Raw genomic sequence first — 15142 nt, forward strand, 5'->3', positions numbered from 1 at the left:
CCTAAAGAACATTTATAAATGTGTATCTATTTGGAATCCAAAGCTAAGCTTTATCCTGGACTGTTTTTTTACTACTGAACAGAGAATTCTCTTTCCAAGCAGAATTTAAACATCTATATGCAGGTGATAGGATCATAACCATTAGTTTTGGAGGACTCCATTTGATGAAATTGTCCCTAGTGTGCCCCATCCCTGACAAGGTCACAGCATCTTTGTAGTATTTCCCAATTATAACTTATCAGTATATTTCAAAAATTTTAAAATAAACTTTGTGTGTTTGACTCTTTGGTTCTGATTTAGCATCTTGACCCCTGTGAACTAATTTACACTATAAAAGGCTGCTATGTATAAATTAGGCATCATACACAGTTTTCATCCAGTATGTTGTAAGGCAGAGGAAAGTCCTTTGTGTAATAGCAAACCTACATCTGTGTCATAGACATTGAAAGAAGAATAAGTGAAGTTTGATCTCATTGCAAGATTAGTAGAAAACAGCTACTGATGTTTCTTTCATCTCTCAGTTCAGAGCTTCAAATTCACATAGATACACTGCCAAATTGAGACCAACTGTCAAAAGTAAAAACTCAAATTACTTGAGTGGAGATGAAAACCACATTTAACATCAAGCTGAATGTAATCCCTAATGTATTACTATTACACATCGAAAAATAAGTTTAAAAAAGTCAAATGTGTGAAATTCATACATATTTATAGCAAGCACATATTTTCTTCATAAATGTATGCAAAGTGGAAAAAACATTTAAATGCAGAAATGTTAATAGAGTGTCATCAGCAGAAAAATGTACCCACATACCTGTAATTATTGGAAACTTTCAATCTACTAAAATTTCTGCAGTATTCTGGAAATGATTAATAAATATGGAAATATCTCAAAGCAATGACATTTACTACTGTAGAGCAAAAAATAGTGTGGAACAGTATTATGAAATGGCCAATATATCAAAAAGTTACACACCTGGTAGGAAAACTAAAAGGTAAACTTACCTTTTATAAAGAAGTATAGCAATAACAATACAGATGATAAACACCACTGCAAGAACTGGGCCAACAACCCATATCAGGCCTTCTTCCTCATCTGTAATTGGTTGGGGATCAAGATCCATGGACACAACAGGATCAGAATATGGACTGGTTGCATACATGGTCTATACAAATAAAATTAATCTTAATTAATGATAAAGCAGTGAATTTAAAATATTATCTATCCTGGATCTGAAATTAATCTATACAAGCTAAAAAAGCCATGAACATAGCAATGTAAAAATGACAATTTTCTTCAAGTCAGCCAGTATATAAACTTGCAAACTGAAAAGTATGTTGTTATTACCATCTTTATTTTGCACTCCACATATTAGCAGTGATCTGAAGTCAAATAAGGTAACTCAATCCTTCACAGAACACTTTGCAATTTACACAGAGAATGAGAAAACATAATATTAGGGAATTGAGGAAAAAAACCCATCGGTTACTCATCTTTGGGTTTTGTTTTAGTTTCATATTGGCTTAACACTATTTCTTCCTGCAAGATATGAAAGGATAGTTCTGAAAAAATGAGAGTAGTATAGGTAAAAATAAAGGGGACTGAATGTAAGAGGTTCCTGGAAAAGGGCCCTATGGAAATAGTAGGGTGTATTTTGATCAGTCAAAAAATGTCAGAATGTTCTTACAGAATATGGAGACAACTTGGTTTTGAGTCTGAAAAACAGGGGAAGCCACTGTAGCATATGAAGGCCAGCTAAATACTCAAAGTTCTTTCTGAGGAATGGATCTAGAATCATGAGCCAGCAGAGGCCACCACAAATCTTTGCCTTATTGGATGGTGTAAAGCCAGGTGGCCTAGGGTAATACCTGTGATTAAAAAACAGTAACTTCCTTTTTCATTCTGGTCTGACCCGAGATGTCTGATCTATGGCTGAGTGCAAAGTTAAAATTACAGACAGGAGAGTCTGAGGAGCCAGCCTGCTGAAATTGGATCATGTAAAGAACTCTTATTTACACTAAAGTCAGAAGTGAAGAATGGTTTTCACTTATTTCTTGTCTTTGCTGGAGTGTCTCCACCAGCACTAAACTAGGACTTAAAAACTTGATTCAGCAGTAGGTCAGGAATGCCAGGTAAGATATAATAAGACAACGAGGAAAACAGATTAGTTTTCATTTACCATGTTTGCACTATGTTCTGAAAGATGCCTGAAGCCAGGACAAGTGTTAGCAAAGGAGACATGGGGTTTTTACCCTTCATTTGGCCTTGTTTTGGGCTCTGGGCTATGACAGTTTCTAGGCTTAAGGTTAGAGAAAGGATGAGGACAGGCAAAGCTGAGGCACTTAAACTAGCTGATACTGAGCTAGTACCCGCGCCAACAATGTTCAGTTATGTTATGTTCTCTTCTGTTACTAAACCTGGTTACTAAACTGCGGGTTTTTTCCAGCTTCAGCTTTCTCAAAAGATTGAAAAAAGTCCATTGCTACTGTAAAAAAAAAAAAAAAAAATCTTTGTATTTAGCCTCTTCCTTTAGAGCAGGCAGAAAAAAATGCCTGGAAAGAGATACAGAGCAATAACATTATGAGTACTTACTACCTGTTCTCCAATAAATAGGGTTTTGCTTTTCGTTTTCAACCTACCTGTATTAATGACTAATTTATACTCATGTATTATTTTGCCAAAATTATCTATTTTTTTTGTTCTTTCTCTTGATAAGATGTTTATCATATATATAAACTGTAATCACAAGTTCTTTCAGTTTCCATTTTACAAATTCAGATCTGCCCATGCTCTCTTGTAAAGCAAGTTCTCTATTCTCCCAGTCAACAGAGAAATGCTGTGTTCTCTAAAGGAGAAACTTTATGTAAAAAGTATTTTGAATATTGGGAAAAAGATCCCTCACAAGTTAGAACTCATACCCAGTAGGATCTATAGTCTTAGAAGAAAATCAGCTATATTGAGAGCAGATACACTGGAGCACTGGAACTTGAAGCTCACTCACACTTACAAACTCTTTCCTCTCATGCTTCTTAATCACGTAGTTGTTTCAGGTGGCATTCTAAATTTGATATTGTCCATACTGTAAGTTTCGTAATGCCTTTTGAAATATTCAACAGTAGGCCCCCAGACATATTTTGCCATACCAGCCTTTTCAGCTATAAACTTGCAACCCTATTTATTCCTGCTTTTTCATCCTAAGTTCTCTCTAACAAAGTAACAACCTGAGGGTTATAGAAAATGACCAATGATTTAATTAATGTAGAAAAATAAATAACAAATGGTACTTCACATTGAAAAGATAAACTTTAGTACAGGTAGTTCCTGACAGATTTTTGGCCATCTAATCTTATAGCCAAAAGCTCTCTAGTTTCTCCAGTTTGAACCTTTCTGATGCAGCACCTTCAGAATTGTCTGTCTGCACAGCCTCTGTTAAAAAGTGAGAGGGGAATTTGTGATTTCTGTTAGAGCTTCCATGAGGCACTTAATTTATTTTCAAATGAAATTACATATCCAAAAATATTCAAATTGAAACTACTTCCTCATTGTATTTAAGTAGGCAAATTCTGTTCACATCAAGAAAGCAAATGTAAGGTTACACACCAGAAGGATTTGACTAGAAATTTAGATTATTGGTGTAGTAGTTTCAAGTGGTTGAGCCAGCAAATGTACCTGTCAGGCTTAGGTACCAATTAGAAAGATACCACATTGCACACTATGTTAAAATGTTAATGTGTATTGCAACTTTCAACAGTCCTATTTCTGTCTTTTACTTCTTCTCTTTATTTTTTTTTTTTTTTTTACTATAGTACATGCAGTGGATTAACTCAAGCATAAAGGGATATAACTAGAAGATGAATTATATAAGGAGGAATGACAGCTCATTATTTCGCTCATGTTAGGAATTTTCTGTATTATTGAATTATTTTCTAACTTTCTAACAATTCACTGATAAAGTTGTTAGGGAATGACTGTAACTAAAGAGGCTAGCTGTGCACATCTCTGATGCAATCAATCTTTCTAAGAATCCTGCAAGTCCAATGCCACTATTTTTTTTTTTTTTTTTACTATAGTACATGCAGTGGATTAACTCAAGCATAAAGGGATATAACTAGAAGATGAATTATATAAGGAGGAATGACAGCTCATTATTTCGCTCATGTTAGGAATTTTCTGTATTATTGAATTATTTTCTAACTTTCTAACAATTCACTGATAAAGTTGTTAGGGAATGACTGTAACTAAAGAGGCTAGCTGTGCACATCTCTGATGCAATCAATCTTTCTAAGAATCCTGCAAGTCCAATGCCACTATTCAATGGTAATGCTGAGGCAAGAGAGGAACTCTTTTTCAAATACATTGAGAAAGATGTTGCTGTGAGGTTAATGCCTCAGAGCCTGTATCAACGATCTCAAATAGCAGAGCATTTAATTTGCAAAGGATCACAACACAGTAATAAAATCATCTTTAAATTTCAGTTACACAAAAAAGTAGCACACAATAATACATGCAAAATAGAAAAGTTCAAGGAATTAATTGGAACTAAGCAAAGCAACACTCACTTTAGAGATGTTCTGACATACATTGTAAATAAATAGCTTTTAAGAAGTGGAATAAGCATTGAAAAAATGTTTTCATGACTGTGGACAGGTAATGTTTGGATTGAAAAACATGACTAACTTACAGATTCTGAGTGCTCCATTACAGCCAACACAAAAAAGACATATTCTTGACCACTCTGCAGCTGCTTATTCTCAAAGCCACCATAATGCTTCTTATCCCCCAACGTGAACTCTGTCGGAAGAACTTCGAAGTGAGCTGCAATATATGGCTTTAATTCAACTTCTCTCCCAAGACGAATGCTTCTGCGTTTCCTAGCTATCTCCTTAAGCAGCTTTATAATGAAGGAAGGGGAAGAGAGAGAGAGACAGAGAAAGCAAGAACAGAAAGATAACTGTAAACAATTGTAATGTAACTTATTGACAATGTAATGAGAAAATTTAATGCATGACCAGGAACTACAATTTAACCACATTTCATAGGGCCCATCAGCATCACTAAATTAGTTCTTTCAAAATCTTCCAATTTACAGAATCACACAGAATCATAGAATCACCATGGTTGGAAGGGACCTCTGAGATCATCAAGTCCAACCTCAAAACAAACAAACAAACAAACAAAAAAACCCCAAACCACCACACCAACAACAAAACAAAAAACACACCATCCCACCACATCACACCCACCCACAAACCAATAATCTCAGGCACTAGAGCATGCCCTGAAGAGCCACGTCTACACGTTTCTTAAATACCTCCAGGGAAGGTGACTCCACCACCACCCTGGGCAGGCTGTTCCAGTGCCTGACCACCCTCTCAGTAAAGTAATTCTTCCTAATATCTAATCTAAACCTCCCCTGCCGCAACTTTAGACCATTTCCTCCCTGTCATTATTCCCCTGGGAGAAGAGGCCAACACTCACCTCTCTACAACCTCCTTTCAGGTAGTTGTAGAGAGCAATGAGGTCTCCCCTCAGCCTCCTCTTCTCCAAACTAAACATACCCAGTTCCCTCAGCCTGTCCCTGTAGGACCTGTTCTCCAGACCCCTCACCAGCTTGGTGGCTCTCCTCTGGACACTCTCCAGCACCTCAATGTCCGTCCTGTAGTGAGGGGCCCAGAGCAGAACACCGTACTCAAGGTGAGGCCTCACCAGTGCTGAGTACAGAGGCATCATGACTTCCCTACTCCTGCTGGCCACACTATTCCTGATACAGGCCAGGATGCCGTTGGCCTTCTTGGCCACCTGGGCACACTGCTGGCTCATGTTAAGCCGGCTGTCCACCAACACTCCTAGGTCTTTTTCTGCTGGGCAGCTCTCCAGCCACTCTTTCCCGAGCCTGTAGCGTTGCCTGGGGTTGTTGTGACTGAAATGCAGAACCCGGCACTTGGCCTTATTGAACCTCATCTCATTGGCCTTGGCCCATTGATCCAGTCTGTCCAGCTCCCTCTGTAGAGCCTTCCTATCCTCAAGCAGATCAACACTCCCACCTAGTTTGGTGTCATCTGCAAACTTACCGAGGGTGCACTCAATCCCCTTATCTAGATCATCAATAAAGATATTAAACAAGACTGGCTTCAAAACTGAGCCCTGAGGGACACCACTGGTGACTGGTCGCCAACCGTATTTCGCCCCATTAATCACAACTCTCTGGGCACGGCCATCCAGACAGTTTTTTACCCAGTGAAGGGTACACTTGTCTATGCCATGATTCGCCAGCTTCTCCAGGAGAATGCTGTGGGGGACGGTGTCAAAGGCCTTACCAAAGTCCAGGTAGACAACGTCCACAGCTTTCCCCTCATCGAGGGGATTTATTGTCATCCTTAAGATACTATGTAGCAATTGCACTGCCCAGACTATTAACATAAAACAGTTAGATAAGTTTTCAGTTGTCTGATATTGCTGTCTCTCGGAGATGGGGGTGAAGGGGAGGGAAGCTAATAAAGCAATATAACTTCTCTGAGGACATATATATTCACACATGATATTACAAATTATATTTATATGTGTGTGTATATATCTATATGATGTCAGTTATAGAATAGGATTAATTATGTTGGAAAAGACCCTTAAGAACATGAAGTCCAGCCTTTAACCTAATACTGCCAAATCCATTACTAAACCATGTCCCCTAAGTACCATGTCTATGCATATTTTAAGTACCTCCAAGGATGGTGTCTCCACCACTTCCCTGGGCAGACTGTTCCAATGCTTGACAACCCTTTCAGTATAAAAAATTTTCCTAATATCCAATCTGAACCTCGACTGGCACAACTTAAAGCTCTTTTCTTTTGTCCTGTTGCTTCTTACTTGCGAGAAGAGACAGACCCCCACATCACTACAACCTCCTTTCAGGTAGTTGTAGAAAGCTATAAGGTTTCCCCTCAGCCTCCTTGTATCCAGACCAAACAAATCCAGTTCCCTCAGCTGCTCCTCATAAGACTTATTCTCCAGACTCCTCCCCCAGATTCATTGCCATTCTGCCACGCTCCAGAAAGACCTTCTTGTAGTGGGCAGCCCAAAACTGAACACAGTACTTGAGATGCAGCCTCACAAGTGCTGAGTTCAAAAGGACAATCACTCCCCTAATGCATAATAATATCTTCTCCCTCTCCATGAATATTAAAGGTACTTTCTTATCTCCTGTTTGATACAACACAAATTTGTAAGTCATATGATGTACTTTTTTAAAAACAGGAATAAAAAATACAAAACTGAAAAAGAAGTCCCAATTTTTGAAAATAAATTTATATGAACTATTTTTAACTTTCTTTTTAATGGTAACTCTGGAATACAAACAACTCAATACTAAGTAGCTATTTATAGCTTTTGGGTTTTGTTTTTTTTTTTTCTTCCTTCTCTCTAACATACCAAGCACTCTGGCCATATTAAAGTCCTGAACATCTCAGGGAAAAGATTGCCTTCCAATGTACTTCACAAACAATAAATGAAGTGCAGAAGAGTTTATAGGATTGATCTGTAAACATACCTTTCATCTCAAACCTGAAATTGACTGCCATTTCATTTGTTCAAAAGCACCAAAAGTTATGTTCTTCATGGTTTGTACAACGCTACACAGTAGACTGGTGATAGGGATCAATAACAGAACTATGAATCCTAAGACTTTTCTGTTGCTAGATTCCAGAACACAATCTACCACCCTATCGTGCACAACCCACACTTTCAATCTTAACTGCCTAATTTGACTTTCAAATGTCACTTTTCTTTGTTTCACAAAATACTTCTGATGAACAAAGCTAAAATTTCCATCTGCACCTTTATGACAGGATTAGATGCTAGGCTCAAACTTGTAAAACATATAACTATTAAAGGAACTTAAACTCTGCTGGTATAATCCATTGATGATGAATTTATTATATCAGACAAATGCCTATCAATATTTTTTATCACTTTAGATATACTAGCATTCAACAAATACTAATCTGATTTGATTACAAGGAGCCTGAACTTTTCTTGGGTGATAAGTGATTACTTCTAAGGCCTCTTTATGGTTCCCTTTGTTTTTCACTTATGAAACTTATTTAATGTCTCTGACTGCAATCAGAAGATTTTCCAAGGTCTCACAGTTGTTTTAGGCTTTTCAGCACACAAACAGTGCTAAAACAATATATTAGCACAAACTTCTTGGTTAGGAGGAGGAGAGAAATCTCCAGAGCTAGATAGAAATCAATAAAAAAAAGAGATTAAAATCTAATATTCACTATATATTTTCATTTTAAAGAACTTGTTTAGTCAGAGAAACTCTCTTGCTTCAGCCTCTTCTTCAGTGTTAGGCCTCATTTTAGCTATCACATCTTCTTGCCTTCCTCACATGAGATGTTGTATTTTGTAATTACACAATTAACAATCCCTATGCATGTAAAACAATCTGCTATTCACTCTGCTACTGAGACATAGCTTTTAATACTGATTACTTTAATATCCCTTCTCATTGAAGTGCATATTTCAAACACAGGCTATAGATAGACAAGGAAGCAACCTGTACTACTTGGATCCAAACTTGAGGGCATTTGGATGTTACCCCTTCAAATATCTACCCAGTCAACTGCTTTCCAGCTATAAGGTTGAGTCTGTTCTCTGTTGCAGAGATTTTACGTTCATTTTACTCTATCAGTTTCCTTGTTCCAACACTGTTACACTGCAACAGATCCCCTAAGCAAAAAAGAACAGGCCAAAATTTGAGACTAGAAATCATTACTCATTACTCAAGGACTTTACTACAATCAGCAGTCCATATTTGTCTTTTATTCTTTCTAAACAGGTTAATGAGCAGCTAGAATAAATTTGAATGGTATAAAAATGAGGGCAGTAGAGGACTGTAATATTAAGATGATTTCCATTTAGTTGCTTTATTGAAGGTGACTCTCACATCTGTTGGCAGTTTCCTCTGCCCCGGGTAGAGTTATTGAGGGCAGAACATGAGGCAGAGACTAATCAAAGATTTTTCCAGGTTGCATCAGCCCTTGTAAGATCTGCTGAGGGAAGCACTCAGTGAAAAGTTTGTATCTATACGAAGCCATCTTTTTTACAAATAAGAACAGCTATGCAGAGGGCTGTGCACCGACTCTCCTGAAGTCTGTTGAAACACAAAGGTAGTATTGCACTACAAGGAGAGGTACATGGCTTGAGCCATCCCTGAAGATAACTGGTATTTTCATTTATGGATACAGTTTCCATGGGAATTAAAACTTATTTGTGTGGTTACCTCAAATAAATTCTTTATCATATGTTTCCAGATTACTCCATATTTACAATTTAGATTTTAAATAACTCATAATAAAATGTCAAGATACTGCGAGAATACTGCAATCAAAATTAGACTGAGATTGAAAGGGGGAAAAAATGTTTCATCTGAACTATTTCTTGCACTTAAATTAGTAACATAAATACATATTTTTAACAGACAGGAATGCCAAACTACTACATTACAGTGGGTGAAGTGACCAGAAACTGAGTTCTGGCTATGAATGCTAAAAGTTAATTAACCTGACAAAATGTGTTCAACTTTTTCAAAGGTGGTTATTTATCAGCTAAAGCTAGCAAAATTTAGGTGGGTTTGTGTGTAGACAAAAATTTCATCTGTGACATTGATTACACATGACTGAGTAGACCTCAGGTGAACCTCTGGCCTCATTCATGTTTCATATATAAATGGGGTTGTTGCCAAATATCATTACTTGCTCATATATCTCCTGTTGTATTTCATACCAGGATTGCAGTAAAAGTGCTGAATTGATTTAAGACTTAACATAGCAGCTTTTATTTAGGTTTTATTGCTTACAAATCTATAGTAAAGTAATTCTGTTAGGTAACATTTACTGCAAATCATAATAGTTCATTTATAGTTCATTTATTTGCATAAAATATCTATTTAAAGTCACTAGGTCTCATGACATTCAAAATAAAATGAAATTCTGAGTTAAAAAAAGACTGTATCTCTAATAAATAAAGCTTTCAGATACGTAATATCTAGTCCATTGTCTGCTCTTTTAAGATGCTGCATCTCTCTTTGTTTCTTTCAGAATTGATATTCAAGGAACCAGGAAGAATAGGTAAATACAATAGGGCTGGAGAGTTTTTTTGAGTAGTCAGTTATGCAGTGGAGTTACCACTCCAGAGTAGTGTTTTCAGCAAATACTCTTCTTCTGACAATCTAAGCAAAGTAGTCAGGACATATTTCTTTGGAAAATCTATCTTCTCCAAATTTATTTATTGTGCTACTGCTTTCATATGTTTATCAGGAATAGTACACATAATAACAACATGCATACCTTTTCTAAAGCTGGAGGTAAAATAGTCTTTTAAGTAATAGAAACTGGATGAGTTAGCATGAAATACAGTTGCTGCCTCTTTTGTTACTTTTACTCAGTACTTACTGTATGTATTGGTGGCAATTGTAAAAGATATATCAAGGGTTTTAGTTCTTCATCAGAAATAATTTTCATTTTCCAGTCAATGCATATCTTATTTCTTCCACCATTAATTCTACAATGTGGTCTCAATTATATCCATAGAAGTGGGAAACAACCCATCCTGACCCAAATATTTCTGAATTAATAAATGCTCTTTATCAATCCGTTATACAGATTAATGCACCACAACTTGCAAGATGATTAAAATGACCCTTTGTTATGGGAATCAGCAGGACCCGAAGAATATAATTGCCAAAAAGTTAAATGTCATCTGGGAATGTGACTATGGTCTTTGTATGTTAAAAGTGGGTGGTAATATTAAATCAGGTTTCCATTACTGTATGGATCTTGCTGTCAGAGTTTTACGGTTTAACCATATTTTGTCACATAGGACTATGACCATGAGGCATTTACAATCCAAGTTCTTTTAAAGGGAAGAAGTTAATAGATCAAAACAAGTCACTGCTGCAATTGAGTCAAATGAGATGATCACATAAATGAAGCTGGTCAAGAGGAAACACAGGCTTCAAACAGTCAGTCAGCAGTAATGAAAAACATGCCTTCTTTTGAACAGTTGTTTTTAATCTTCTGATTAAGGATTCTCCTGTTGCTATACATATTTTTCATTGCCTTTTGTGATCAGAAAACATACTAAAGACTGAAAGACCACTGTTTATATCTTGAAAGCTTTCTACAGCAGTCTTAGTTTGGTGAAGATCTTAATTTTCCTTAAATTTTCATGCAATCATTAAAATTGATATCCATTTTGTCAATTGGATGAGGGAAAAACAGATTTGTGATTGCTTGCAGATGATTATTAGTTCCCAGTGTTTGTATGATGGGGAAGCATATGGTGGAGGCATCTCTGTAACATAAATCTCTTGCATCCACCAAAAGAAAATGAAAAAATATATGCAATCTAGTCAAAAGATCACAAAATCAGGAATGAAGAAACTTACTTTGATCTCTGGTCTTTGAATTGCAGGGATATTACATGTACAAATTACCACAGCATTTGAATGAGATGTATAATCCCAGCCAGATACAAGAACAGCAATAATAACACCACCACCTCTCTTTTGTACAGGGCTTTCATATGGGGCTCTTGAAAGAGCTTTACAATGACAAATATTAGTATTATTTCAATTTTACAAATTGAAAGAAGAAAGAAAAGTTCACATGAGCTACATTGCCCTTCAGTAAAACAGAAGACAGGACTGAGTGCTGACACTATACTTCCTGAAATTATATCAATAACAAGATGAATTAATTTCTAGTATTACTGGGCTTATTCCTAAAATTAAAGTACTTCCACTCTTTGTGTTAATGTAATTTATAGTGTTGAATGATGACATAATGTTGCTCTTTCCTATTTCAGTCATTTATTTCTGACCAAAAATTGACAGTACAACAGAGACTACTGTGAAAGTTTTCTAACCAGAAGCATTACAGCATGTGAGAACCATGTAAAAACACCACAAGAAGGTCAAATGTTAAACTGCAGTGCAAATTGCCATTTAGCATTTGCTACAGGCTTGGTAAATACCCCACTAATGAACCAGACCTTTATTAGAGTTCACATCATTGGTGATTAGCTTTTGCTGACAACCCATTTCACCTCCTGCACTTCAGCATTATGCTTTACTATAGGAAAAAGATAAAATATTAATGCCAACAAGATCAGACACTTTGTGTGCTTTATTGCAACTTAATGTCTTTATTGTCTTCTAATTTAAGTAATTTGAACTTTTGTTTCAGTCCCCACCAGCTAATTCAAATACAAATATAAAATATCCTGACAAGCAAAGCTTCTAAAACCGGTGAGTTAATCACATACCATTAATAATATTTTTTTCTTTAATAAAGGAGAAGATGACAACAAAAACATACAATACCTCATCTAGTTCCATTTCATCTGGACTCTCCCATGGTTTGATAAATTTTCCACGAGACCTCTTCAAAGGCACAATAACTATGTAATAACCTCTGTAAAGGGAACAGTTGGACAAAAGTGAAGTTGAAGAAAAGTGATTAGATAAAATGGTGGAGTAGGTTTCTGTTCAGAGGAACTTGAGAGAACAGAGGTATGTTGATAGCAAACTTTTGCATTTTATTATGCTACTGAAGCCTCCCAAACATAGTTGTAAAGATTCACACTCTTGAAACTACATCCACTGTAAACATTTGATAAACAAATGGCACTAATTACCTGTCCTTTCACAGAATCACAGATCACTTTTCATGTAAACATATAAATATGTATAAGAAACTTTAATTACAATGTTCAAAAATGCCTACATATTTGACTGCATGTTATTATCTCAGTTGAAATACAAGAGCCATGGGATACTCGTGACTTGCCACCATCACACTGGGAAAAATTTCCAAACCTCTAAATTGAAACGTATTACCATATATTTAAATCTCAATTATCACCCCATCTTCCCCTATTTTCATGTATAATCAGAATAGTAGGTTAACATAATGTGTTTATTGATGCCAATACTATTATACATGGAAAATAAAGAAGACATAGCATACACTCCACCCACACACACTTTCAAGTATCAATCACCATCCGCTTTATCTACTTAAGTATTCTGTTCACAGTCATAGACAAGAGAGCTTGATGTATGCTCTCTTTATAGCTAGGATTTGCAAATTACATGTATCAGTTTTCCTAAGAAACATTTTCCTGAAAATATCTGCCTCCTACCCCCCATGGAGACTAGTAAATTATACTTTCTAGTATAATACAGATATGGCACTTTCCTTGTTTCCTTCACAAAGCCTGGATACATGTCACACAGATCCATAATTTCACATTAGTGTGAGGAAAGCAGCAGAAGAATCACAATAGCAGGACATCTAGGATGGTATAATATACATCTTCTTGATAAACACACTTGTCAAAAAGTCAAGCACTCTCCATCTCAAAAGACAGAGCAAGAAGCTGCTCTCCTTTGTTTCTAGTAACAACAGAGCTTATTAAGAAGGTGTCTCCAGCTATCCATTATGGAAGATAATTTTAGTGTCTTTTGGACCATCTTCTCTTTCAGTCTGCCATTTTTTACAGCCTATTCAACCTTCTGTAGCATTGACTATTCATTTTACTCACACAATGCAGTTGCAAAACCTAAAGTAATTAATGAAAAGAGAGTCTACAGAAAAGGACTTGCTTTACAATTGATTCAAACCTATCTCTGTCTAAACTGACTCTGTAAACTATCTTTCTTCCTTACCGGTTAACATCATTGGTCTATTTTAATATTCCCTTCTTAATTAAAGCTCCTTCCAAAGATTAGACAAAAATCTTTGTATTTTTACCTATGGTAGCAAATGCATGTATTTGTTTATTCTTGTGTTAAGAAATTTGAGAAATTTCTCTGTGGAAATCCTGAGCTCCGACGGGAGGTGCTGGAAACAAGAAATGTTGGCCACAGATCTTTAACTGCTGCTCACTTGCTCTACTCCAGTATTAAAAAAAAAAAAAAAAAAAATCTGCAGCATGCATTATTATAGTATGATAAATCATATCCTTTTACACTGATGTTCTTAGTCAAAACTAGTAAAGCTGGTTGAACCTAGATTTTAAACCTGAGTATGTATTTTTGAAATTCTTTGGTTACATGCTTAACAAATCCCAGTGAATGCTGATTTATTCATGAATACAATAACTACAACCTACATACCTTTTCTTAACAGATGCCTAAGAATAAAGACAAAAAAGTGATTGAGAATTGGCCCCTATGTCTTTCAGACATTGAAGATACATCTTCTGGATGAACTGCACAGCAGCCTTTTACTTATTGTTTTATTTTGCTGCTTTTTTTTTTTTCTTTTTTATGCTAACAAAGTGTTCGTACTTATTTTTTTTTTTCAATCAAGGAACATCCACCATACAAATGTTACTTTCACACTCTTTCACACTTTCTTCCTGCATGCCTCCCACTCATAACTTTGATCATCCACTAAGACTTTCAGCACATAGAGAGTACGTTAAAGCTGAAAGCACAAATACATCAACAGCAAGCAAGCAGAAAAATTAAACCGTTCACATAAATATCCAGTGCTGGAAATTGTAAAGGACAACAAAGTTCTGTTATTTCTAGCTAACTCCAGAAAATGCAGCGTCTCTTGAAAAAAATCTTTTATTATTTCCTTTATTATTTTCTTGTTTGATTTGAGGAGCTTTTTTGGGGGGGAAGGGCGAGAAATGGGGGGGTTTGCTTGGACTACTGAGTATTAAAAAGACTGAAGCCTTCAAAAAAACTCTGTTTTTATCTAAGACTTTGCAAAGATGGAAGAGATTCAGAAAAACATGAACTGTCCTTTACACATAAAAATTGCCTCAGATCAGCCCAAAATACTACAGGAAAATGAAGAAATTGCTCACTTGAGACGACTCCAGCAAAAGAGATCCATTTTCATAGAACCATAGAATCATAGAATGATAGAATTTCCCAGGCCGGAAGAGACCTCCAAGGGTCATCTAGTCCGACCTCCCCACAGTCAGCAGGGACACCCCCAACTAGACCAGGTTGCCCAGGGCCTCATCGAGCCTCTCCTTGAATATCTCCAGGGATGGGGCCTCAACCACCTCCATGGGCAACCTGTTCCAGTGCTCCACTACCCTCACAGTAAAGAACCCCCT

General features: G+C 36.3%; 1 protein-coding gene across 1 annotated transcript in view; it reads right to left on the reverse strand.

The window, feature by feature from the left end:
* The window catches only part of PTPRD (protein tyrosine phosphatase, receptor type, D), a 1328567-nt gene that overhangs the window by 91135 nt on the left and 1222290 nt on the right, over nucleotides 1–15142 (reverse strand). The window contains exons 29-31 of the mRNA XM_014953943.1: nucleotides 12384–12474; nucleotides 4683–4892; nucleotides 1006–1166 (exon numbers count right to left, since the gene is read on the reverse strand). Coding sequence (XP_014809429.1) covers nucleotides 1006–1166; nucleotides 4683–4892; nucleotides 12384–12474 — 462 coding nt within the window. The remainder of the gene's footprint in view (nucleotides 1–1005; nucleotides 1167–4682; nucleotides 4893–12383; nucleotides 12475–15142) is intronic.

The sequence above is a fragment of the Calidris pugnax genome, unplaced genomic scaffold (assembly GCF_001431845.1).
Source record: "Calidris pugnax isolate Ruff unplaced genomic scaffold, ASM143184v1 scaffold178, whole genome shotgun sequence".
NCBI classification, from domain to species: Eukaryota; Metazoa; Chordata; class Aves; order Charadriiformes; family Scolopacidae; genus Calidris; species Calidris pugnax.